Source organism: Passer domesticus, chromosome 22, assembly GCF_036417665.1.
Source record: "Passer domesticus isolate bPasDom1 chromosome 22, bPasDom1.hap1, whole genome shotgun sequence".
Classification (NCBI taxonomy): Eukaryota; Metazoa; Chordata; class Aves; order Passeriformes; family Passeridae; genus Passer; species Passer domesticus.
In genome coordinates, this window is record NC_087495.1 from 6586786 (window position 1) to 6612024 (window position 25239).

The 25239-nt window shown below is 46.3% G+C and overlaps 1 protein-coding gene across 2 annotated transcripts; it reads right to left on the reverse strand.

Moving 5' to 3' along the window:
* Positions 1 to 1527: 1527 nt before the first annotated feature.
* On the reverse strand, positions 1528 to 25152 carry SCNN1D (sodium channel epithelial 1 subunit delta). Of its 2 annotated transcripts, XM_064396868.1 has the most exons (14): positions 22894 to 25152; positions 22396 to 22682; positions 12994 to 13328; positions 12080 to 12371; positions 10799 to 10986; positions 9782 to 9885; positions 8732 to 8895; positions 7296 to 7394; positions 6295 to 6412; positions 5128 to 5206; positions 4666 to 4723; positions 3873 to 3928; positions 2900 to 2975; positions 1528 to 1789 (listed from the first exon to the last, which is right to left on the reverse strand). In XM_064396868.1, exons 3-14 carry the CDS (start codon positions 13314 to 13316, stop codon positions 1553 to 1555), a joined length of 1794 nt encoding a protein of 597 aa, XP_064252938.1. In that variant the 5' UTR covers positions 13317 to 13328; positions 22396 to 22682; positions 22894 to 25152; the 3' UTR covers positions 1528 to 1552. The 2 variants fall into 2 exon arrangements, with proteins under 2 accessions (XP_064252938.1, XP_064252937.1); XM_064396867.1 differs by having other exon boundaries at positions 22396 to 25152.
* Between the last annotated feature and the right edge of the window lie 87 nt (positions 25153 to 25239).

Here is a 25239-nt window from a genome sequence, read left to right on the forward strand (position 1 = left end):
TAACAATAATTAACAAATATTAACAAATATTAACATGATCTCTGTTATCTGCAGTAAACCCCAGCATTCCACAGGAATCAGAGGATTTTTCTGGGACCTAAAGAATTCCCAATCCTGGTTTTTTTTCTCTTTATTTCCCTCTGGAGGAGTCAGACTCGGTGGGAATTACCCAGAAATAAAAAAGCAGCAAGAATTCCAGAGGGAAGGAGGGGCTGGGAATTCCAGGGGGGTTTGGGAATTCTGGGGGGGGTTTGGGAATTCCAGCTGGAATTAAAGCCCAGAGGTTTGGGAATTCCAGGAGGTTTTTGGGAATTCCAGGAGGGGTTGGGAATTCCAGGGGGGGTTGGGAATTCCAGGAGGTTTTTGGGAATTCCAGCTGGGGTCACAGCCCAGATTAATTCCAAGCACTGCCAGGCTCAGGGAGATCCCAGGGGAGGATCCAGGATTCTTTCCCACAGAATTCAGGGAATTCCAGGAGAATTCCAAGCATTGCCACACTCAGCTCTGGATCTGGGACATCCCTGGCACTTCTCCCATAGAATTTAGGAATTCCAAGCCTCTCCAGCCCCTCAGCTGGGGATCCAGGATGTCCCTGTGACTCTTCCCACAATTTTTAGGAATTCCAAGCACTGTCAGAGCTCCCAGCTGTGCATCCAGGACATCCCTGACACTCTTCCCCAGAATTTGGGAATTCCAGCCCCTCAGGTGTGGATCCAGGACATCCCTGATATTTCTCCTCCAGCATTTGGGAATTCCAAGCCTCTCCAGCCCCTCAGCTGGGGATTCAGAATATCCCAGTCACTTTTCCCCCAGAATTCGGGAATTCCAGCCCCCTCGGGTGTCCATCCAAGACATCCCAGTCACTTTTCCCCAGAATTTGGGGATTCCAGCCCCAGCCCCCCCCGCCGTTCCGGGGTCCCTCAGGGCCGTTCCCGGGTCCCTCAGGGCCGGGCCGGGCTCCCTCAGGGCCGGGCTCCCCGGGGCTCCCGGGGGTCCCTCAGGGCCGGGCCGGGGTCCCTCAGGGCCGTTCCCGGGTCCCTCAGGGCCGGGCCGGGGTCCCTCAGGGCCGGGCTCCCCGGGGCTCCCGGGGGTCCCTCAGGGCCGGGCCGGGGTCCCTCAGGGCCGTTCCCGGGGTCCCTCAGGGCCGGGCCGGGGTCCCTCAGGGCCGTTCCCGGGGTCCCTCAGGGCCGGGGTCCCTCAGGGCCGGGGTCCCTCAGGGCCGTTCCCGGGTCCCTCAGGGCCGGGCCGGGGTCCCTCAGGGCCGTTCCCGGGTCCCTCAGGGCCGTTCCCGGGGTCCCTCAGGGCCGGGCCGGGCTCCCCGGGGCTCCCGGGCCGGGGTCCCTCAGGGCCGGGCCGGGGTCCCTCAGGGCCGGGGTCCCTCAGGGCCGTTCCCGGGGTCCCTCAGGGCCGTTCCCGGGGTCCCTCAGGGCCGTTCCCGGGTCCCTCAGGGCCGGGCCGGGGTCCCTCAGGGCCGTTCCCGGGGGTCCCTCAGGGCCGTTCCCGGGTCCCTCAGGGCCGTTCCCGGGGTCCCTCAGGGCCGTTCCCGGGTCCCTCAGGGCCGTCCCGGGGGTCCCTCAGGGCCGTTCCCGGGTCCCTCAGGGCCGTTCCGGGGTCCCTCAGGGCCAGGCCGGGCTCCCCGGGGCTCCCGGCCCCGCAGGCGCCGCAGGCAGAGCAGCAGGCCCAGCGCCAGCGCGTCCAGCAGCAGCTCCAGCACCTCGGCCACCGAGAGCACCGAGGAGCCGAACCACAGGCTCCACTGGCTGCCCATGCTGGACAGCAGCAGGTTCTCCTGCGGAGCAAAAACGCAAAATAAAAAGTTAAATTAAAAAACCCCAACGTGTGTTTGTGCTGTTCCTCACACCTGTATTTGGAGCAATGGGATCTGTGGCTCATTTTTCCATAAATAAAAATCCAAATCTGATCCCAAAGCTCCAAGCAGCAGCTTCTCCTGGGAAACCAAAAATGCTCAAGAATGGGACAGAGTTTGGGGTTTTATTTTGCTTTTTCTATCTTTTTTCTAGTCCTCAGTTCCATATTTGGAGCCTTTTTGGTCAGTAACTCATTTTCCCAGTATTTTTCCATGGAATTTCCCTAAACAAAATACCAAATCCAATCCCAAAGCTCCAAGCAGCAGGTTCTCCTGGGAAACCCAAAATGATCAAGGATGGGAAAGGGTTTGGGGTTTTATTTTGCTTTTTCTATGTTTTTTCTGTTCCTCACACCCTTATTTGGAGCATATGGGATCAGCAGTTCATTTTCCCAATAATTTTCCCTAAATGAAAAACCCAAACCAATCCCAAAGCTCCAAGCAGCAGCTTCTCCTGGAAAGGAAAAATGTCCAGGGATGGGGCAGAGAAAAAGCAAAATAAAACCCCAAAATATTTATTTTCTGTTCCTCAAACCCATATTTGGAGCAATGGGATCTGTGGCTCATTTTTCCATAAATAAAAATCCAAATCCGATCCCAAAGCTCCAAGCAGCAGCTTCTCCTGGGAAAAAAAAAATCTGATTTTTTTAATTTATCTGAGCTCTGGGATTTCTGCTGTTTGCCTCATGCACAGCCTGGGAGTTAAGCTGACTAATAATTAATATATATATATAAAAATATATATATATATACACACACACACATATATATACACATATATACACATATATATAATAGACAAAAAGAATAATAAATTTCTATTCATTAATAATAGCATATAAAAATATATATATCATGTAAAATAAAGCTTAAATTAATTCCTTGTTAATTAATCATCACTATTACAATAGAAATGAACAGATCTATTTTTCCACCACACAAAATAAAGGCAATGAATGAAATCCTAGGAGTGACTCCTCCTAAAACTGCCCAGAATTCCATGGAAATACCAAAGGAGGATTTGGGACGCACCGAGAGCAGCGGGGCCTCGTGCACGGCCTGCGAGCTCAGCTGCCGGTAGAAGATGGTGACCTTGGCAATGTCCCTCCTGCGGGGACACGCGGCTGGCACTGGGACACGCCCAGGGACATGCCCGGGGACACACGGCTGGCACCGGGACACGCCCAGACACGCCTGGGACACGCCCAGGGACACGCCCAGGGACACACGGCTGGCACCGGGACACGCCGGGACACCCTGGGACACGCCCAGGGACACGGGACATGCTCAGGGACACGCCCGGGGACATGGGACACACCCAGCTGGCACGGGGACACGCCCAGGGACACGCCCAGACACGCCCGGGGACACATGGCTGGCACCGGGACACGCCGGGACACGCCCGGGGACATGGGACACACCCAGCTGGCACGGGGACACGCCCGGGACACGCCCGGGGACACACCCAGGGACACGGGGACATGGGACACACCCGGGGACACGCCCGGGGAGACCAGGACATGCCCGGGGACACGCCCAGCTGGGACTGGGACACGCCCAGGGCCATGGGGACACGCCCATGGACACGCCCAGTGCCCACGGGGATGCGCCCAGCTGGCACCAGGGACATTCCCACTTGAGACTGGTGCACATTCCCAATTGGGACTGGGGACATTCCCAGTAGGGATTGGGGGGACATTTATTGGGGATTTATTGGGAATTCATTTGGGGTTTTTGGGGGGTTTTTTTGGGATGATCCTGCAGCTTTTCCCATTGCCCTCCCTTGCCCAGCCCAGACCCCATGGACTGGGATGATCCCACTGGGATGGGGATGACTCCATTGGGATTGGAATGACCCCATTGGGATTGGGATGACCCCGCTGGCACTGGGATGACCCCGTTGGGATGGGGATGACTCCGCTGGCACTGGGATGACCCCATTGGGATTGGGATGACCCCGCTGGCACTGGGATGACCCCGTGGATGGGGTGACCCCAGGGTTTACCTGCTGCTGCTGGAGTTGTAGCCGTTCTGGTGCCGCAGAGCCTGGCGCACCCAGTCCTGCCACGGGAATGTTGGCATTGGAATGGTGGCATTGGAATGTTTCCAATGGGATATTGTTAACGGGATATTGTTAATGGGATATTGGTATTGGAATATTGGTATTGGAATGGTGGCGTTGGAATGGTGGCATTGGAATGTTGTTAATGGGATATTGTTAATGGGATATTGGTATTGGAATATTTGTTATTGGAATGGTGGCATTGGAATGTTTCCGTTGGAATGTTGGCATTGGAATGTTGTTAATGGAATGTTGGCATTGCAATATTTGTTATTGGAATGTTGGCACTGGAATGTTGGCATTGGAATGTTGGCATTGGAATGTTGGCATTGGAATATTTGCATTGGAACATTCGTTATTGGAATTTGGCATTGCAATGTTGACACTGGAATGGTGGCATTGGAATATTTGCTGTTGGAATGCTGTTAATGGAACGTTGGCACTGGAATGTCGTTAATCGGACGTTGATAATGGAAGGTTGGCATTGGAGTGTTGGCACTGGAATATTTGTTATTGGAAGATTGTTAATGGAATGTTTCCATTGGAATATTCTTAATGGAATGTTTGATATTGGAATGTTCATTATTGGAATGTTCATTATTGGAATGTTCATTATTGGAATGTTTCTATTGGAATATTTGTTATTGGAATATTCATTATTGGAATATTTGTTATTGAAATATTCATTACAGGAATGTTTCCATTGGAATTCTCATGACTGGAATTTTTGCAGTACCTGGGATTTTGCCGAGGGCCACTTGGCTGTGCCAGCTGAGACCTTGTACAGGGATTCCCTGGGGAGAAAAAAGCAGGAATCCTGAAAAACCTGGAATTCTGAGCACCAGGAGCTGCCCAGGGAGAACTCCCAGAGATCCAAAAATTCCCAGGGCAGCTCTTCAGAGCTTTGGGAAAAGCTTCCCAATTCAGGTCACAAAATAAACTCTGAAGAATTAAATATAATAAATGTAATAAATATAAATAAATTTATCTACTAAATTAAATATTGATTACATAGAATAAATAGAAATAATTAAATTTAAATGAGAAAAATATGTGACAATTAGATTTAAATTTAATTTCAATTTCCATTACATTCAGATGACATTAAATTTCAAATAAATTTAATTTTAATTTTAATTAAATTTTAAAAAGATGGGAGGATGAAATTGAAATTTGAACTGAGATTTTTGGGGCTCACCTGCAGGGTTTGGGGCAGTGCTGGAAGCAATCCAGGCGGTGATTCCTGAGCCGGGAGTAGAGCTGGTAAAAGCAGTGCCCTGGAAATGGCATGGAAGGAACAGGGCTGGGAATTCCCGGGAATTCCCAGGAATTCCCACTCCCTTTGGAATTATCCCGAAGGAAAATAATCAGAAATAAATCCTAAAATCCTGGAAGTAAATCCTAAAATCCCAGAATTTTGAGTTGGAAAGGACCTTAAAGATAATTCTGACCCCATGGATCCAGGATCCTTTAAACTCAGGGAATTCTGGGATTCCAAGGATTTCCCAGGGACTCAGGAATTTCCAGGATTTATGATTTTTATTACTACTATTATTATTATTATCATTACTATGATTTATATTTATATTTATATTTATATTTATATTTATATTTATATTTATTCTGCTCACCCCAGGCGGGCTGGTGGCTGTAGTCGCAGTACCGCCATTTCCCCAGGCAATCCCAGGGATGTTTTCCAGGGACCCAGGCTTTATTTTTATAATTATATTTATGTTTATGTTTATATTTATATTTATATTTATATTTATATTTATATTTATATTTATATTTATATTTATATTTATATTTATATTTATATTTATTCTGCTCACCCCAGGCGGGCTGGCGGCTGTAGTCGCAGTACCGCGATTTTCCCAGACAATCCCAGGGATTTTTTCCAGGGACCCAGGCTTTATTTTTATAATTATATTTTATATTTTTATGATTATATTTTATATTTATATTTATTCTGCTCACCCCAGGCGGGCTGGCGGCTGTAGTCGCAGTGCCGCCATTTCCCCAGGCAATCCCAGGGATGTTTTCCTGGGACCCAGTGAATTCCCAGGATTTATGATTTTTATTACTATTATTATTATTATTATCATTACTATTATTATTATTTATGTTTATATTTATATTTATATTTATATTTATATTTATATTTATATTTATATTTATATTTATATTTATTCTGCTCACCCCAGGCGGGCTGGTGGCTGTAGTCGCAGTACCGCCATTTCCCCAGACAATCCCAGGGATGTTTTCCTGGGACCCAGGCTTTATTTTTATAATTATATTTTATATTTTTACAATTATATTTTCTATTTTTGCTACAATATTTTATATTTTTCTTTATTCTGCTCACCCCAGGCGGGCTGGCGGCTGTAGTCGCAGTAGCGAGCCCCGGCGGGCAGCGGGTAGTAGAAGTAGCCGCAGCCACAGCGCTGCAGCATGGCCCGCTGGAAACACGAGTGCAGGCAGGCCTGGAGAAGGGAAACGAGGGGAAAATATTGGGATAAACCAAAAAAATTCCAAATTTCTAGGATGGAACTGGCAGGAGAAAAAGGGGAAAAAATTTGGATAAATTAGAAAAAAAATCTGAATGTGTAGGGTGGGGTTATTAGGAGAAAAAGGGAAAAAAATTGGGTAAATAAAAATAAATTCTGATTGTCTAGGATGAAGTTTTTAGGACAAAAAGGGTAAAAAAATTGGATAAATCAGAAAAAATTCAGAATCTGGAGGATGGAGTTCTTAGGAGAAACGGCAAAAAAATTGGGATAATTAAAAATAAATTCTGAATCTGTAGGACAGAGCTCTTAGGAGAAAAGGGCAAAAAATATTTGGATAAATCAGAAAAAATTCCAAATCTATGGGACGGAGCTTTTAGGTGACAAGGGCAAAAAAACTGGAGTTGTTGTGGAGCAGCTGCAGCCTGGCTAAGCCAGGTTCGGCTAAACTGGGTTTAGCTGAGCCAGGCTCAGTACCTGCAGGGTGTAGGAGTTGTTGTAGAGCAGCTGCAGCCTGGCTAAGCCGGGTTTAGCTGAGCCGGGTTTAGCTGAGCCGGGCTCAGTACCTGCAGGGTGTACAGTTGCTGTAGAGCAGCTCCAGCCTGGCTAAGCCAGGTTTAGCTGAGCCGGGCTCAGTACCTGCAGGGTGTACAGTTGCTGTAGAGCAGCTCCAGCCTGGCTAAGCCGGGTTTAGCTAAGCCAGGCTCAGTACCTGCAGGGTGTAGGAGTTGTTGTAGAGCAGCTGCAGCCTGGCTAAGCCGGGTTTAGCTAAGCCGGGCTCAGTACCTGCAGGGTGTACAGTTGCTGTAGAGCAGCTGCAGCCTGGCTAAGCCGGATTTAGCTAAGCCAGGCTCAGTACCTGCAGGGTGTAGGAGTTGTTGTAGAGCAGCTCCACGGCCACGTCCGCCCCGTCCGTGGTGCACCTGCCGTAGTTGCCACCCAGGCGATTCACCTGGTCCTGTGGGGACACAAAGGAGCTCGGCTGGTTAATTAGCAGGGTTCATTAATTAGTGCCTCCAGGATTAGCAGGGTTAATTGGAGCCCTGGGTGAGGAGCAGGGTTAATTGGAGCCAGCCATCACCCTCAGGACTGCACTGCGGGAAGGGCAGGGAGTTAATGAGCAGCAGAGCTGCACCTTGGTAATTAATATATGGGAAACAATACAAATGAATATTAATTAATTAATATACAACATATTATATACATTAATAGTTTCTATTTTCTATGTTTTATATCATATCTATCAAGCAGGAATGAAATCAGGCTCCAACATTTTGAGAGCCAAAAGAACATTTGGGACTTTTTATTTGGGGTCGAGCCCAGTGAGGAGATGAGAGAGGACCCCAAGCCCAGCAGGTGTCCCCGTGCCCCCGAGGGGCCGTGCCCACCTGGTGGATGCCAAAGGGATGGTCTGGGATGGTCTGGGATGGTCTGGGATGGTCTGGGATGGTTTGGGATGGTCTGGGGTGGTCTGGGTTTGGTTTGGTTTGGTTTGGGGTGGTCTGGGATGGTCTGGGGTGGTCTGACCCAGGCGCACCTGGCGGATGCCAAAAGGGATGGTTTGGGATGGGATGGGATGGGATGGGATGGGATGGGATGGGATGGGATGGGATGGGATGGGATGGCTGGGTTTGGTTTGGGATGGGATTGTTTGTGATGGTTTGGTTTGGATGGTTTGGTTTGGGATGCTCTAGGTTTGGTCTGACCCACGCACCTGGCGGATGCCAAAAGGGATGGTTTGGGATGGTGTGGGATGGCTGGGTTTGGTTTGGGATGGTTTGGTTTGGGATGCTCTAGGTTTGGTCTGACCCACACACCTGGCGGATGCCAAAAGGGATGGTTTGGGATGGTTTGATTTGGGATGGTTTGGGATGCTCTGGGTTTGGTCTGACCCGGGCGCACCTGGCGGATGCCGAAAGGGATGGTTTGATTTGGGATGGTTTGGTTTGGGATGGTTTGGGATGCTCTGGGTTTGGTCTGACCCCGCACCTGGCGGATGCCGAAAGGGATGGTTTGATTTGGGATGGTTTGGGATAGTTTGGGATGGTTTGGGATGGTTTGGGATAGTTTGGGATGGTTTGGGATGCTCTGGGTTTGGTCTGACCCCGCACCTGGCGGATGCCAAAAGGGATGGTTTGATTTGGGATGGTTTGGGATGGTTTGGGATGGTTTGGGATGCTCTGGGTTTGGTCTGACCCCGCACCTGGCGGATGCCAAAAGGGATGGTTTGATTTGGGATGGTTTGGGATGGTTTGGGATGGTTTGGGGTGCTCTGGGTTTGGTCTGACCCCGCACCTGGCGGATGCCGATGGTGGTGGCGATGCCCGGGCGGATGTGGAAGCCCTCGTGCTCCAGGAACGGCGTCTGGTTGTGGCTGTGGATCATCACCTTCACCCCGGCCACGGTGGACAGCAGCGGGATGTGCTCCTTCTGCTCGGCCCGCAGGATCAGGGACAGCCCTGGGACACACGGGGGGACAGGACATCACCGGGGGGACAGCAGGACAGCTGGGGGACAGCAGGACAGCCCTGGGGACAGGACATCACCTGGGGGACAGGAGATCACCTGGGGGACACAGCTGGGGGACAGCAGGACAGCCCTGGGGACAGGAGATCACCTGGGGGACAGGACATCACCTGGGGGACACAGCTGGGGGACAGCAGGACAGCCCTGGGGACAGGACATCACCTGGGGGACACAGCTGGGGGACAGCAGGACAGCCCTGGGGACAGGACATCACCTGGGGGACAGGAGATCACCTGGGGGACACAGCTGGGGGACAGCAGGACAGCTGGAGTGCCCAGCACTGGGCAAATAAATCCCACCTGTTTGGGTTTGGGTCCCAGATTTGGGTTCTGGGATCCCTCAAGAGCCATTTTGAATCCTCACAGCCCTGGTGACAGTGGCAGCTGTTCCAAGCCCTCCATAATCCCATAATATTATAAATATATATGTATAAATAAATGATAAGTGATAAATAATGAATAATAATAACCCTATAAATAAAATCCAAATCCCTGTTTGGGTCCCAGGTTTGGGTTCTGGGATCCCTCAAGAGCCATTTTGAATCCTCAGAGCCCTGGTGACAATGGCACCAATCCAATCCCTCAATAATCCCATAATTAATAATAAAAACACCTATAAATAAAACCCAATAAACCCCAATATTCTGTAATAAACATTGTAAGAATATCCTGCTCCAAACTAAAAAGAAATTCTGCTTTTTTAAGCTGAATTTGTGCCACAAAAGAGATGCCTAAATTTGCCACTATATCCTGCACTGAGGAAAAAATTAATTATTTCTCTTAATTTTAGCTCTTTTTCCCCATTTTGCAGATGACTCACCATAAGGAATTCCTGGTTTTGTGGCTGCCCAGAAGGGATCTGTCCCCTTGCTGTTGAAAGTGTAGCAGCTCCCAAAAACTGGGTGGTGGAAGTGATCGTAATCACTGGAAAATCAGAGATTTGGTGGAGTTTTAATGGAAAATCAAGAGAAATGTGATTGGGGTTTTAATTACAAGTGTGACACCACCTTCATTCCAAGCTGGATGTGTTTGGGACAGGGGGAAGGAGCTGTGCATTCCCTGGAAACCCCAAAACCACAGAATGACCAGGCTGGAAGAGACCTTCAAGACCATGGAGTCCAACCCAGCCCCAACTCAACCCTGGCACCCAGTGGCACATCCAGGCTTTGTTAAACCCACCCAGGGATGGGGACTCCAGCACCTCCCCGGTTCCTGGGAAATCCTGAAATTTCCCCAAATTCACAGAATTCACAGATTGTCCATGTTGGAAGAGACCTTCAAGACCATGGAGGTCCAACCCAGCCCCAACTCCTCAAGTCAACCCAGGCAGCCAGTGCCACACCCAGGGATGGTTATTTCACCACTTCCCTGGTTCCTGGGAATTCCCGAAATTCCCCCAAATTTTCAGAATTCTCAGAATCCCCAGGCTGGGAGAGACCTTCAAGACCATGGAGTCCAACCCAGCCCCAACTCAACCCTGGCACCCAGTGCCACACACAGGCTTTGTTAAACACACCCAGGGATGGTGACTCCAGCACCTCCCTGGCAGCCATTCCAGAACTTCCTCACCTTCCTGTACAGACCTCCATCCCGACATCCCCCTGTCCTTGGTGCCACCTGGGGCTGGCAGCCATTCCAGAACTCCTCACCTTCCTCCATCCCAACATCCCCCTGTCCCTGGTGCCACCTGGGGCTGGCAGCCATTCCAGAACTCCTCACCTTCCTCCATCCCGACACCCCCTGCCCTTCTCCTGGTGCCACCTGGGGCTGGCAGCCATTCCAGAACTCCTCACCTTCCTCCATCCCGACACCCCCTGCCCTTCCCCTGGTGCCCCACCTGGGCCGGCAGGGCTCCCCGTCGTACTGGCAGGAGTAGACGAGGTGCTGGAAGTGCTGCGGGTGCGGGGGCGGCGCGGGGGGCAGCTGGGCCATCACGTTCATGTAGTGGAAGCGGAACCACTCGAGCAGCGCGTCCATGCCCGACGGGTGCCAGTTGTAGAAGCAGTTGCCGCCCGTGGAGTTGCACTGGGACACGGAGGGCAGGGGAGGGAAAAGGGGCTGTGGGTGTGCTGGGATGGGCTGGGTTGTGTTGTGTGAGAATTGTTATGTTATGGTGTATTATTTCATCATTATAATATAATATTCTATATATATTATAATGTATTATAGATTATATATTAATTATAATTATATTAAAATTTGTGTTTGATATAATATAATATAATATAATATAATATAATATAATATAATATAATATTTATGTTATATTATTTATATTGTATTATATTATATTATTTATATTATATTATATTATATTATATTATATTATAGTATAGTATAGTATAGTATAGTATAGTATAGTATATTATAGTATATTATAGTATATTATAGTATATTATAGTATATTATAGTATCTATTAAATATATTGTCACATATAACTTTAATATATTGTATAATATATATTAAATATCTAGAAATATATTTAAATATCTAGAAATATATTTAAAATCTACATATAATACAGATGAGTATGTAAATTAAATATTCTTTTACTATATAATATGTAATTTTTATATATATATATATATATATGTGTGTGTGTGTGTGTATATATATATATAATTGTATTATATGGGAACTATTATTGTTCCCATAATAGTAATAGACTATTTTTGTGTAAATCCCATCCAGGGATTTTGGGGTGAATCCCCAGTTCCTTTGGGGTGAATCCCCATCCCAATCCCCAGATATTTTGGGGTGAATCCCCAGGTATTTGGGGTGAATCCCATCTCAATCCCCACCTTCTCTGGGCTGAATCCCCAGTTCCTTTGGGGTGAATCCCCACTTTCTTGGGGTGAACGCCCAGTTCCTTGGAGTGAATCCCCAGGGATTTTGGGGTGAATCCCCACTTTCTTTGGAGTGAATCCCCAGGTACTTTGGGGTGAATCCCACCCCAGTCCCCAGGTATTTTGGGGTGAATCCCCAGTTCCTTTAGGGTGAATCCCCAGGTATTTGGGGTGAATCCCCATCCCAATCCCCCCTTTCTTTGGGATGAACCCCCACTTTCCTGGGGTGCCCCCACCCCTCGGTGCCCCTCGGTGCCGCGGCGCGGCTCACCAGCCGGAATCCCACCCTGGCCTGTTTCCTGCCCGCGCTGGGGTCCCACATCCGGACCAGGGAGAAGTTGTGGCTGAGGCGGAAGGCGGCGCTGCTGAGGTTGGCCCAGGCCTGGACGTGGATGGCCCTGGCCCTGTTCCTGGCCCCGGCCCTGCTCCTGGCCCTGCTCCTGGCCCTGTCCCCAGCCCTCAGCAGGGCCAGCCGGGCCGCGGCCCTGGGGCCGTACAGGAAGGTCAGCGACTCCTCGGCCATCAGCTCCAGCTGCTCCAGCTGCTCGCTGACCAGCTCAAACCTGCAGGTTGGGGAAAAAAAACACATTTTGGGGAAAAAAACCACATTTTGGGAAAATTCTGCATTTCTGATCCCTCACTGACCAGCTCAAACCTGCAGGACTGGGAAATTCTGCTGCTCAGCACACTTAACTCTAATAATATTAATATTTAATTTATTAATTTCTCAAATCTTTGGGACGTATCCCAGACCATTCTTAAACCTTTGAGGACGTGTCCCTGACCATTCCCAAACATCCCAGACCATCCCCAAACCTTTAGGACCCCTCCCAGACCATCCCCAAACCTTTAGGACCCAACCGGGACCATTCCAAACCTTTAGGACCCATCCTAGACCATTCCAAACCTTCAGGACACGTCTAGGACCATTCCCAAACCTTTAGGACCCAACCGGGACCATCCCCAAACCTCTGGGACGTGTCCCTGACCATTCCCAAACCTCCCAGACCATCCCCAACCCTTTGGGACCCATCCCAGACCATTCCCAGACCTTCAGGACACGTCTAGGACCATCCCCAAACCTTTGTGACATGTCCCAGACCATCCCCAACCCTTTGGGACCCATCCCAGACCATTCCCAGACCTTCAGGACACGTCTAGGACCATCCCCAACCCTCAGCTCACCTGTAGGGATCCAGGTTGCAGATGGTGACGGCCGGGAACATTTTGGGCTCGGAGTCCATGGACATGGTGAGCACCACGGGGTAGGCCCAGAACTGGCTGAACATGAGGGCGAACTGCCAGTAGAGCATGGCCAGGCTGGCCAGCAGCAGCAGCGTCCAGAACGCCGTCTTCATGCGGTTCCTGCCCGAGCACACCAGGCGGATGGTGCCGTGGATCGTGGTGTTCTTGCAGAAGAACTCAAACATCTCCTTGTAGGAGCTGTAGAACTCGATCAGCCCTTCCTCAGCCACTTCTTCTCCTCCTGGCAGCTCTGGTTCCATCATCTAAGTGGCTTTCTGGGCATGGGAAACAATGGAAAATTGTGTTAATCTGAGGGAAAGGCTCTTCCAAAGAGGATTTTTCAAACTGGCTTTGTCCAAAGAGGTCTTTTCCAAAGGGGCATTTTCCAAAGAGGGTTTTTCCAAAAAGGACTTTTTCCAAAGAGGACTGTCCCAAATGGGCTTCTCCCAAATGGGCTTTTCCAAAGAAGTCTCTTCCAAAGAGCCTCTTCCTAAGAGGGCTTTTCCAAAGAGGCCTTTTCCAAATGGCCACTTCCAAAACAACATCTTCCAAACGAGCTTTTCCAAAGAACCCTTTCCCGATGGCCTTTTCCAAGGAGACCTTTCCCAGATGGCTTTTCCAAGGAGGCCTTTCCCAGGAGCACGCCCAGGCTGGCCAGCAGCAGCAGCGTCCAGAACGCCGTCTCCGTGCGGTTCCTGCCGGAGCACACCAGCCGGATGGTGCCGTGGATCGTGGTGTTCTTGCAGAAGAACTCAAACATCTCCTTGTAGGAGCTGTAGAACTCGATCAGCCCTTCCTCAGCCACTTCTCCTTCTCCTCCTGGAAGGTCCAGCTCCATATCTAAACGGCTTTCTGGGCATGGGAAACAATGGAAAATTGTGTTAATCTGAGGGAAAGGCTCTTCCAAAGAGGATTCTTCAAACCGGCTTTGTCCAAAGAGGTCTTTTCCAAAGGCACGTGTTCAAAGAGTTTTTCCAAAAAGGACTTTTTCCAAAGAGGACTTTTTCCAAAGAGGACTGTCCCAAATGGGCTTCTCCTAAATGGGATTTTCCAAAGAGGTCTTTTCCAAAGAGGTCTCTTCCAAAGAGGGCTTTTCCAAAGACGGCTTTTCCAAATGGCCACTTCCAAAACAACATCTTCCAAACGACCTTCTCCAAAGAACCCTTTCCCAGATGGTCTTTTCCAAAGAACCCTTTCCCAAATGGCCTTTTCCAAGGAGGCCTTTCCCAGGAGCACGCCCAGGCTGGCCAGCAGCAGCAGCGTCCAGAACGCCGTCTTCATGCGGTTCCTGCCCGAGCACACCAGCCGGATGGTGCCGTGGATCGTGGTGTTCTTGCAGAAGAACTCAAACATCTCCTTGTAGGAGCTGTAGAACTCGATCAGCCCTTCCTCAGCCGCTTCTCCTTCTCCTCCTGGCAGCTCTGGTTCCATCATCTAAGTGGCTTTCTGGGCATGGGAAACAATGGAAAATTGTGTTAATCTGAGGGAAAGGCTCTTCCAAAGAGGATTTTTCAAACCGGCTTTGTCCAAAGAGGTCTTTTCCAAAGGCGCGTTTTCCAAAGAGGGTTTTTCCAAAGAGGTTTTTTCCAAAGAAATCTTTTCCAAACAGGCCTGTCCCAAATGGGTTTCTCCCAAACGGGCTTTTCCAAAGAAGTCTCTTCCAAAGAGGTCTCTTCCAAAGAAGTCTCTTCCAAAGAGGTCTCTTCCTAAGAGGGCTTTTCCAAAGAGGTCTTTTCCAAAGGCACGTTTTTCAAAGCGGGTTTTTCCAAAGAGGACTTTTTCCAAAGAAACCTTTTCCAAAGAAACAGGCCTGTCCCAAATGGGTTTCTCCCAAACAGGCTTTTCCAAAGAAGTCTCTTCCAAAGAGGTCTCTTCCAAATAGGTCTCCTCCTAAGAGGTCTTTTCCAAAGGCGCGTTTTCCAAAGAGGGTTCTTCCAAAAAAGGTTTTTCCAATTCCAAAGAGGCTTCTCCCAAAAGGGCTTTTCCAAAGAGGTCTCTTGCCAAGAGGGCTTTCCCAAAGAGGCCGTTTCCAAAGAAACCTTTTCCAAACAGATTTTTCCCAAATGGGCTCTTTTCAAAGAGGATTTTTCCATGGATGTCTTTTCCAAAGAGGCTCTTCCAAGAGGCTTTTCCAAAGAAACCTTTTCCAAAGAAACCTTTCCCAAACACACTTTTCCCCGAGTGGTCTTTTCCAAAGATTTTTTTTTTCCCCAAGAGGCTTTTCCAAACAGACTTTTCCAAAGTGGTTTTTCCCAAGAGTCCATTTCCAAACAGGTTTTTTCCAAAGTTGCCTCTTCCAAAGAGGCCTTTCCAAAGAAGCTTCTCCAAAGTTTCCTCTTCCAAACAAACCTTTGATCCCCAAACGAGTTTGTAGTTAGGAAAACCTGACAATAAAACTGCAGAGAATCTGAATCCAGGGAGATTCCCCCAGAATCTGCACCCAGGAAGGAGCAAAAACCCCAAATTCTGCCGCTGCTGAGGAATTCTGAGGAGCTTTCCCTCACTTCCAGAGGATTTCCCTGCCAAGGTGGATTTGGGATAATGCTGGGGAGTTTGAGGCCATAAAAATGTGAGGAATTTTCTTCTTTCCAAGAACTCCAAGGAGCAGGCTTAAATTCTGAAGTGTCAACTCAGGTTTGTAATTAATGATCAGGGAATATTGCTAGTGGAATATTCTGATTTAAACATTATTTACTATTATTATTATTATTATTATTATTATTATTATTATTATTATTATTATTATTATTATTATTATTATTATTATATTATTATTTTATATATTACCTATATCTTTATTTTTATATCTATTATTTATTATATAATTATTTCTTATTTATTCTTGTTTTATGTCTTGTTTTATGCCTTAAAACAAGACTGGCCCAACACCACAATGGCTTCATCCTTATGGCCAAGAATGAGGGAAAAATTCAACTTTCAATGGGTTGAATTAGAAGCTGGTTTTAATTTTTGCTGTAGGATCTCATGCTGCAGAATAAAGAGGATGAATTCATCCCTGAACTCTGCTCCAAGATGAAACAGAGGAGGTGCAGGCAGGAATTTTGGGGTGGAAATGGAAAAAAAAAATCTCAGTTGGATGCACAGAGGGGAGGGGGCAAATTAGGGTGTGGAGAAAGAATTTAATTCAAAAATTGTAGAAACCACTGGAAATAAAATAAAAACACCCTCGGGATGCTTATTGAAGACCACCAAAATATTAATTAAATAATATTATTATTAATAATTAACATTATTAACAGTGATTTTGCCACACAAACAGGAATTTAGGTATTTGCAATTTACAGCAGTGAAAAGAAATGGAAAAGAAATTGAAAACCACTCAAGAGAGCAGCATAAATACAACTAAAAATCCAGATTTTTAAAATTATGATTTCTCCCAGTAATTAAAACACCTCCTGTGCTATTCCAGGGATAATTCCAGCATTTCTGAGCACGGAAAACTGGCTCTGGTGGCAGTCTGGGACAGCTGAGTGACGCTGGGACATTTCCGTGTCCTGAAGATGACACGGTGAGAATTTCCAACGTGACAGCAGCCCGTGAATCACCCTGCTCATTATGTCATTAAAAGGAGTTCACTGAGTCCAAACTTTGGGACAACCTTTGCTCCAAATCAGAAAATAAAATAAAAATTAGGGATACAGGGATGGAGGTTGAAATGGAGGAGAGCAGGAGAAGTTAAAGGATTGTTGGGAGAGGTTCAGTGATGGAATGAAGGAAATTAATTTAATTTAATTTAATGAAATGAAAGCTTTGAGTCTTTAGCCATGAGGAAATGTGGAATAAAAAAAAATAATGATCCAAAATGAATGGTAAAAGAATCTAGTCCTTGCTCATGAGGAAATGTGGAAAAAAAGGAAGAATTACCCAAAATGAATGCTAAAAGAATTTATCAAACACAGATTTTTTAAATCTAGTTTTAACTATAAAAACCCCCAGATGAAGCCTGGTTGTCAGAGATAATTCAGTTTTCAGGTGTTCTGAGTGGGACTTTAACTTTATGGTGAATTCATCCTGTTTAAATCTGCTTTGTTAAAATTAATCATTCTAAAAATTTAATAAAGCAAAATAATTCAGAAACAATCTGGACAAACAGCACAACCCGAGATTTATAGCCACAAATATAAAAACACACATTAAAAAAATCAAATTATAACCAAATTACACCGTACCTTGGCAGAAACTCTGAGCGTTTAGAGAAGCCACTAAACCCAGCCCTGGGCTTAACCCTGAGCAGAAATCCAGTGCTGGCCCAAAGCTGTGGGGTTTGGGAGGCCCTGGAGCTGTCCAGCCTTTATGGAGGGAAGGGATGACATCAAAAGGGGCAGGACTGGAGGAAGAGACCATGGAAATTATTCAAAGCATGATCCAGGGAATAATAGGAAGTGAATGAACTGGACAGACGGGTTAACGCGGAGGTTACACCGCAGTTAAGCTGGGTTTAAGCGCCGCTGGCGTGTTCACCCTCATGGTCAGAGTCATCGTTTTTAGGGAAATAACCACGGATTCCAGAATGTTCTTCCTGCTCTGGATTTTCTGTCTTTGTCCTTCCCACTCTGCATCTTCCCATTTTTGTTCTTCCCACTCTGGATTTTCCCATCTAGGGAGGAACTTTGCTCTTCCCACTGTGGATTTTCCCATCTTTCCTCTTCCTCCTCTGGATTTTCCATCTCTCTTCTTCCTGCTCTGGATTTTCCCATCTTTGCTCTTCCCATTGTGGATTTTCCTATCTTTGTTCTTCCTACTCTGGATTTTACCACCTCTGCTTTTCCCACTCTGGATTTTCCCATCTAGGGAGGAACTTTGCTCTTCCCATTGTGGATTTTCCCATCTTTGCTCTTCCCATTGTGAATTGTCTCATCTTTCCTCTTCCTGCTCTGGATTTTCCATCTTTCTTCTTCCTGCTCTGGGTTTTCCCATCTTTGCTTTTCCCACTCTGGATTTTCCCATCTAGGGAGGAACTTTGCTCTTCCCATTGTGGATTTTCCCATCTTTGCTCTTCCCATTGTGAATTGTCTCATCTTTCCTCTTCCTGCTCTGGATTTTCTCATCTTTGCTCTTCCTGCTCTGGATTTTCCATCTCTCTTCTTCCTGCTCTGGATTTTCCATCTCTCTTCTTCCTGCTCTGGATTTTCCCATCTCTCTTCTTCCTGCTCTGGATTTTCCCATCTTTGCTCTTCCCATTGTGGATTTTCCATCTTTCTTCTTCCTACTCTGGATTTTACCACCTCTGCTTTTCCCACTCTGGATTTTTCCATCTAGGGAGGAACTCTGCTCTTCCCATTGTGGATTTTCCCATCTTTGCTCTTCCCATTGTGAATTGTCTCATCTTTCCTCTTCCTGCTCTGGATTTTCCATCTTTCTTCTTCCTGCTCTGGGTTTTCCCATCTTTGCTTTTCCCACTCTGGATTTTCCCATCTAGGGAGGAACTTTGCTCTTCCCACTGTGGATTTTCCCATCTTTGCTCTCCCCATTGTGGATTTTCCCATCTTTCCTCTTCCTGCTCTGGATTTTCCCACCTTTGCTCTTCCCACTCTGGATTTTCCCATCTTTCCTTTTCCTGCTCTGGATTTCCCAATTTTTGTTCTTCCCGCTCTGGATTTTCCCATTTTTTTCTTCCCGCTCTGGATTTCCCAATTTTTGTTCTTCCCGCTCTGGATTTTCCCATGTTTTTTCTTCCCGCTCTGGATTTCCCAGTTTTTGTTCTTCCCACTCTGGATTTTCCCATCTTTCCTCTTCCCACTCTGGATTTTCCCATCTCTGTCCTTCCCACTCTGGATTTTCCCATCCAGGGAGGATCCTCCTGCCTTCTTTCCCTGTTGTCCAGAGCCTGGTGGGATCCCAGGCAATCGGAGCCACCAAGCCTTGAGGAATTGCATTCCTTGGCAGAACCAGCAGGATCTCCTCCTGCTTCTCCAAGAATATCCCATCCCAACTCCAAATCCAATCCCATCCCAATCCCATCCGGGATTCAGGTGCTGAGATGGAACCAGAACCAAACCAACCCCGTTCCAGTCAGGTTTTGGGGTTGTGGTTGGGTTAAAGAGTGGCAGAAGTGATGGAGAAATGGATTTGGGGCACCAAGGAGAACTTCCATGATTATTTTTTGATCCTTTCCCACGTGGAAAAAGCAGGAATATTTTTTAATGTGAAAATGGGAATATTTGGGATCCAGATAAATTTAGAGCCTGCCTTTCCAAATTGGATTTTCTCTCCCACTGGAAGCTGTGAAATATCAGTGTTTGCAAAAAAAAAAAAGAAATTTCTTGTGAAATTTGATTCAGAAAGAAGTGAGAAAGGACAAAGGTGAAGGGAAAGAAACTCTCCTGATGTTGATTGATTTCAATCCTACTTACACTTGATTTATTCTGGATATATATGAATTTATAACCCCATACAATAATTATCCAAGGACAGAGTTTGCACAGTTCATACATAAAAACTTCCAAGAAAAATGGCAAAATTCCTAAATTTTCTTTACCTCTGCAGCTTTTATCAATTAGATAGGATGTGATTCCATGAAAATGAACAAATTAAAAACAAAAATTAAAATTAAGTGGGGAAAGGAACCTTCTGGCCACGTCCACAGCTGCTGCTCCTCAGGACACACAGAACATTTTCTCCTTCCCTCCTCCCAAGCCCTAATCAACATCTCCGTACTCAGAATTTTTAATTACAGCCCTGCAACCCCCCAGGACTTTCTCAGGGTTCTTATCTCCACAATCTCTGCATTTTGAAACAAAAAAAAATCACATTTTTAAGCGGTGAAGGAGTTTTTTCTGTCCTTCTCTCCCAGTTCAGGATCCACAAAAATCCAAGAGAACCAGGAGATTTTCTCAGTGATGCTGATCCAGTTTGTTTCCCGATTTTCCAGGAAAAAAAATTCCTGGAGGGAATTTTGCAGGGATTTTTTCCGAGGTGCTGCCATGGTGAGGCAACAGGAGCTGTTTGGTGGCTGCTCCTTGTGCAACAATTGCATTGTCAGGGATGGATTGTTGCATTTTCATTGCACAACGCGGGGTGAGGAGAGACACGAACGTGACAGAACAAGGCTCCCAGTGCTGGGAGGTTGTTAAAGAGATTTTAGCTAATTAACTCTTCACCTGGCTGGTAAAACTCTTCATTTAATTTGATTTATTCTTGAATTAAAAATTAAAATTATTTTAAAAATTTAAATTACAATTTTTAATTTAAAGTTTCTGAAATAATGGGGTTTTTTTTAATTAAAAATATTCCAGGTATGTTTTGTAAAACTTCCTTTTAATATTAAAGAGAGGTGGAACAGAATAATAACAGCTGGTTAAGAGGATTTGAATCTTTTAAATAATTTTAAAATTTGAGAAGAACATACCACGTGTCCCATCTTCATTCTTCCCACTCCGGATTCCCAGAGGAAATTTGGGTGTGCAGAGCTCCAGGAGAGCAGGAGAACATCCAGGAACAGGAGGAATTCAGCACAAAAAGGAAATCAAAGATTCCCAGAGGAAATTTGGGTGTGCAGAGCTCCAGGAGAGCAGGAGAACATCCAGAAAATGCTGGAATTCAGCACAAAAATCAATCCAGGGATTCCCAGAGGACATTTGGGTGTGCAGAGCTCCAGGAGAGCAGGAGAACATCCAGAACATGCAGGAATTCAGCACAGAAATCAATCCAGGGATTCCCAGAGGAAATTTTGGTTTGCAAAGCTCCAGGAGAGCAGGAGAACATCCAGAAACAGGAGGAATTCAGCACAGAAATCAATTGAGGGATTCCCAGAGGACATTTGGGTGTGCAGAGCAGGAGAACACGCAGAGCTCAGCATCCCTCCCAGGGCAGGAGCAGAGGGAGGGGTGAAGCACAGCTGGAGCTCTGCAGGGCAGGCTCTGCCTCCTGAGCCAGCAGGAATCCCAGAGGGGTGGGACAGCAAGGAGGGCGAAGGGAGGAGGCACTGGGAGCACTGGGAGCACTGGGAGCTGCTGCCCACAGCAGCTTGGCTGGACTGGCTGATCCAGTGGCCACCAACCTTTCCTCAGGCAATCCCTGCAATGGTTTTGTCCTCTGGCAATCCCTGCAATGCTTTTTGTGCTGAATTCCTGCATTTTCTGGATGTTCTCCTGCTGTCCTGGAGCTTTGCACCCCAAAATTTCCTTCAGGAATCCTTCAATTGCTTTTTGTGCTGAATTCCTGCATTTTCTGGATGTTCTCCTGCTCTCCTGGAGCTCTGCACACCCAAATTTCCTTCAGGAATCCCTGAATTTCTTTTTTTCCTCTGGCAATCCCTCAATTGCTTTTTTTTTTTACTCTGGGAATCCTTGAATTGCTTTTTGTGCTGAATTCCTGAATTTTCTGGATGTTTTCCTCCTCTCCTGGAATGTCTGTGGAGCTCTGCACACCAGATTTCCTCTGGCAATCCCTCAATTCCTTTTTTTTTCCCTGGGAATCCTTGAATTTCTTTTTTGATTTGTTTTGTTTTTGTTTTTGGGGTTTTTTTGTTTGGTTGGGTTTTTTTGTTTTGATTTTTTGTTTTGTTTTTTGTTTGTTTTTTTCAGTTTGTTTGGTTTTTTTGTTGTTGTTGTTTGTTTTTTGTTTTGTTTGTTTGTTTTTGTTTTGTTTTTTGTTGTTTTTTGTTTGGTTTTTTTAGGTTTTTTTGTTTGTTTGTTTTTGTTTTTGTTTGTTTTTTCTGTTTGTTTGTTTTTGTTGTTGTTGTTGTTGTTTGTTTTTTGTTTTGTTTGTTTTTGTTTTGTTTTTTTTGTTTGTTTTTTGTTTGGGTTTTTTTAGTTTTTTTTGTTTGTTTGTTTTTGTTTTGTTTTGTTTTTTCCCTCTGGCAATTCCTAAATTGCATTTTTCCTCTGTCAATCCCTGAATTTATTTATTTATTTTTTATCCCCTCTGGAACCCCCTGAATTGATTTTTTTCCCCCCTCTGGAACCCCCTGAATTGATTTTTTTTCCCCCCCCTCTGGAACCCCCTGAATTGTTTTTGGTGTGAAGTTTGAGCCCTGGCTGGGGGATTTCTCTGCAGTTCCTCCCAGGGACCTGAGCCTGCAGAGCTGGGATGTCCCAATGCTGCCAAACCCGCTCCAGGCTGGTTCAACCCCCCTTAACCCCTGCTGGACTCGCTTTTAATCCCAATTTTCCAAAATAAAACTCCCTGGCACAATGAGCACATGACTCATCTGTTAATCACCAGCCGTGGAAATATTCCTTAATTACCCCTCCTTAATGAGCAAGCTCCACGTCAGCCCTGCCCTGGGTGCAGAGGGTTAAAATGCAGCCCGGAAATGAAAATGAAAATAAAAATTAAAATCCTGCTGGGATGAGCAAGCATTCATTTGCACTCACTCACCTGTGTGAGGAAGGAACCTGCAGCTGCTCCTGGCATCGCTCTGGAAGAACAATTCCTGGGGTTTTTTTGGGGTTCTCTTCCTCTTCTGGTTCTGTTCCTCACGGATTTGTCACCCCCTGGAATCCCAGATGGGCCGGGATGGGTTTTGCTCCTGCTCCAGCTCTGGTTTCCAGTCAGACCCAGCAGGATCTGGGGGAATCCCGAGGGTTGGAGAGCTCCAGAAGCTCCCTGCTGGGAGGACACCAGAGCTGCAGCCATCCTGGAGCTGCCAACAGCATCGCTCCCTCCTGAAAAAAGAAAAAAAAAAGAAAAAAAAAAAGAAAAAAAAACCACCAAAAACCAACAACAACAACAACAAAAAAAACCACAACAAAAAAAAACCAACAAAAAAAAAGATATGGGAATCCCTCTCAGCTCCTGAAACGGCCCCAAAATCGATTCCCAATCCAAGAATTCCAGCTGAGAGCTGGAGCAGGTGAGGAATCCCCAAAAAATAACCTGAAAAAGAGGTGGCAGTGCCTCCCGGCTCCTGGAACTGCCCCAAAATGGATTCCCAGGGCAGGAATTCCAACTGGAGCAGGTGAGGAATCCCAAAAAATTCCTGGAAAAAGAGATGGAAATCCCTCACAGCTCCTGGAGCAGCCCCAAAATGGATTCCCAATCCAAGAATTCCAGCTGGGAGCTGGAGCAGGTGAGGAATCCCCAAAAAATAAACCCTGAAAAAGAGGTGGGAATTCCTCTCAGCTCCTGAAATGGCCCCAAAATGGATTCCCAGGGCAGGAATTCCAGCTGGAGCAGATGAGGAATCCCAAAAAATTCCTGGAAAAAGAGATGGAAATCCCTCACAGCTCCTGGAGCAGCCCCAAAATGGATTCCAAATCCAAGAATTCCAGCTGGGAGCTGGAGCAGGTGAGGAATCCCCAAAAAACTCCTGGAAAAAGAGATGGAAATCACTCCGAAGTCCTGGCTCAATCCCAAAATGGATTCCCAAGGCTTGGCAGCAATTCCCAATCCAGGAATTCCAGCTGGAACTGGAGCAGGTGGCAGCTCCCAGCTGCCAAAAATCCCAAAAAACTCCTGGAAAAAGAGCTGGAAATCACTCCCAGCTCCTGGAACTGCCCCAAAATGGATTCCCAGGGCAGGAATTCCACTGGAGCCGATGAGGAATCCCAAAAAACTCCTGGAAAAAGAGATGGAAATCACTCCCAGCTCCTGGAACTGCCCCAAAATGGATTCCCAGGGCAGGAATTCCACTGGAGCAGAGCAGGAGGAAGAGGAGCTGCCGTGGCAGCAGGGAAGGAGGGGATGGAGGAGCCACGCGCTCATTAACAAGTCCTAATTAAACCCGGGGATTGCACAATGCCTGTGGCAGCTCCCAGCCCTGTGCAGGGTTTCTTTTGGGATCAATCCAATCAACCCTGGAGGGCTCCCCCGCAAGGAATTGCAAATAAAGCTTTAAAAATTATATTTTAAAATTATTTTTAAAATTTATTCTTAAATTTTTATTTTAAAAATTCATTTTTAAAAAAAACTTTATTTGAAAAAAATATTTTCTACATTAAAAAATTCATTTTCTACATTAAAAATCCCATTTAACTCCCACAAACATCAACTACATAAATAAAAAAATAACTTTTCTACACCTCTGGTGCTTCACCTGCCACGCAGCCCTGATGACACGGGGCTAATTGTTAATCAAAATGTTGATTAAATTGTTAATTGCTGTTTGTGCAGAGCTCTGCTGATGTCACCTGCCCGGGCATGGCTTTGTCACCTCCCCTTAATTGCTCCACCCTCGTTAAAAATGAGATTTTTTTTTTTTTTGGATATTCCTAATTTAAAAGGAGTTTTTAGGGGATTTTCCTCACTAAAAAGAGTTTTTATGGAATATTCCTCATTTAGAAGGAATTTTTAATGGGATTTTCCTCAGTAAAAAGGAATTTTTATGGAATAGTTCTCATTAAAAAGAAGATTTCTTTGGTCTATTCCTCGTTAAAAAGGAGATTTTTAGGAAATACTCCTCAGTAAAAATGAGTTTTTTTGGAATATTCCTCATTTAAAAGGAGTTTTTAATGGGATATTCCTCGTTAAAAAGGAGTTTTTAGGGGATATTTCTCGTTAAAAAGAAGGTTTTGTGGGATATTCCTCAGAAAAAAAATGAGGTTTTAGGGGATAGTCCTCGTTAAAAAGGAGTTTTCAGGGAATATTCCTCATTTAAAAAGAATGTTTATGGGATTTTTCTCAGTAAAAAGGAGTTTTTAGGGGGATATTCCTTGTTAAAAATGAGGTTTTGTGTGATATCCCTTGCTAAAAATTAATTTTAGGGGATATTCCTGGTTAAGAAGGAGTTTTTAGGGGATATTCCTTGTTTAAAAGGAGTTTTTATGGGATAACCCTTGCTAAAAAAGAATTTTTAGGGGATATTCCTGGTTAAGGAGTTTTTATGGGATGTCCCTTGTTAAAAATGACCTTTTTTGGGGATATTCCTGGTTAAGAAGTAGTTTTTAGGCGATATCCCTCATTAAAAACTAGTTTTTATGGGCTAAACCTTGTTAAAAATGAATCTTTAGAGGATATTCCTGGTTAAGAAGGAGCCGGCATGTCCAGACCATGCTCCCGGCTGGGGCCGTGTGGCGATCGCGATACTTTTTTTTGTTTTTATGTCGCGACAGGGATGGCGCTCGGGGCCCGGGGCTCGCTCCCCTCACGGTTCCTGCCCTTCCTTCCCTCCCCTCACGGTTCCCTGCCTCCCCTCACGGTTCCCGCCCGGCCCTTCCCTCCCCTCACGGTTCCTTCCCTCACGGTTCCCGCCCTCCTCTCACGGTTCCTCCCCTCACGGTTCCC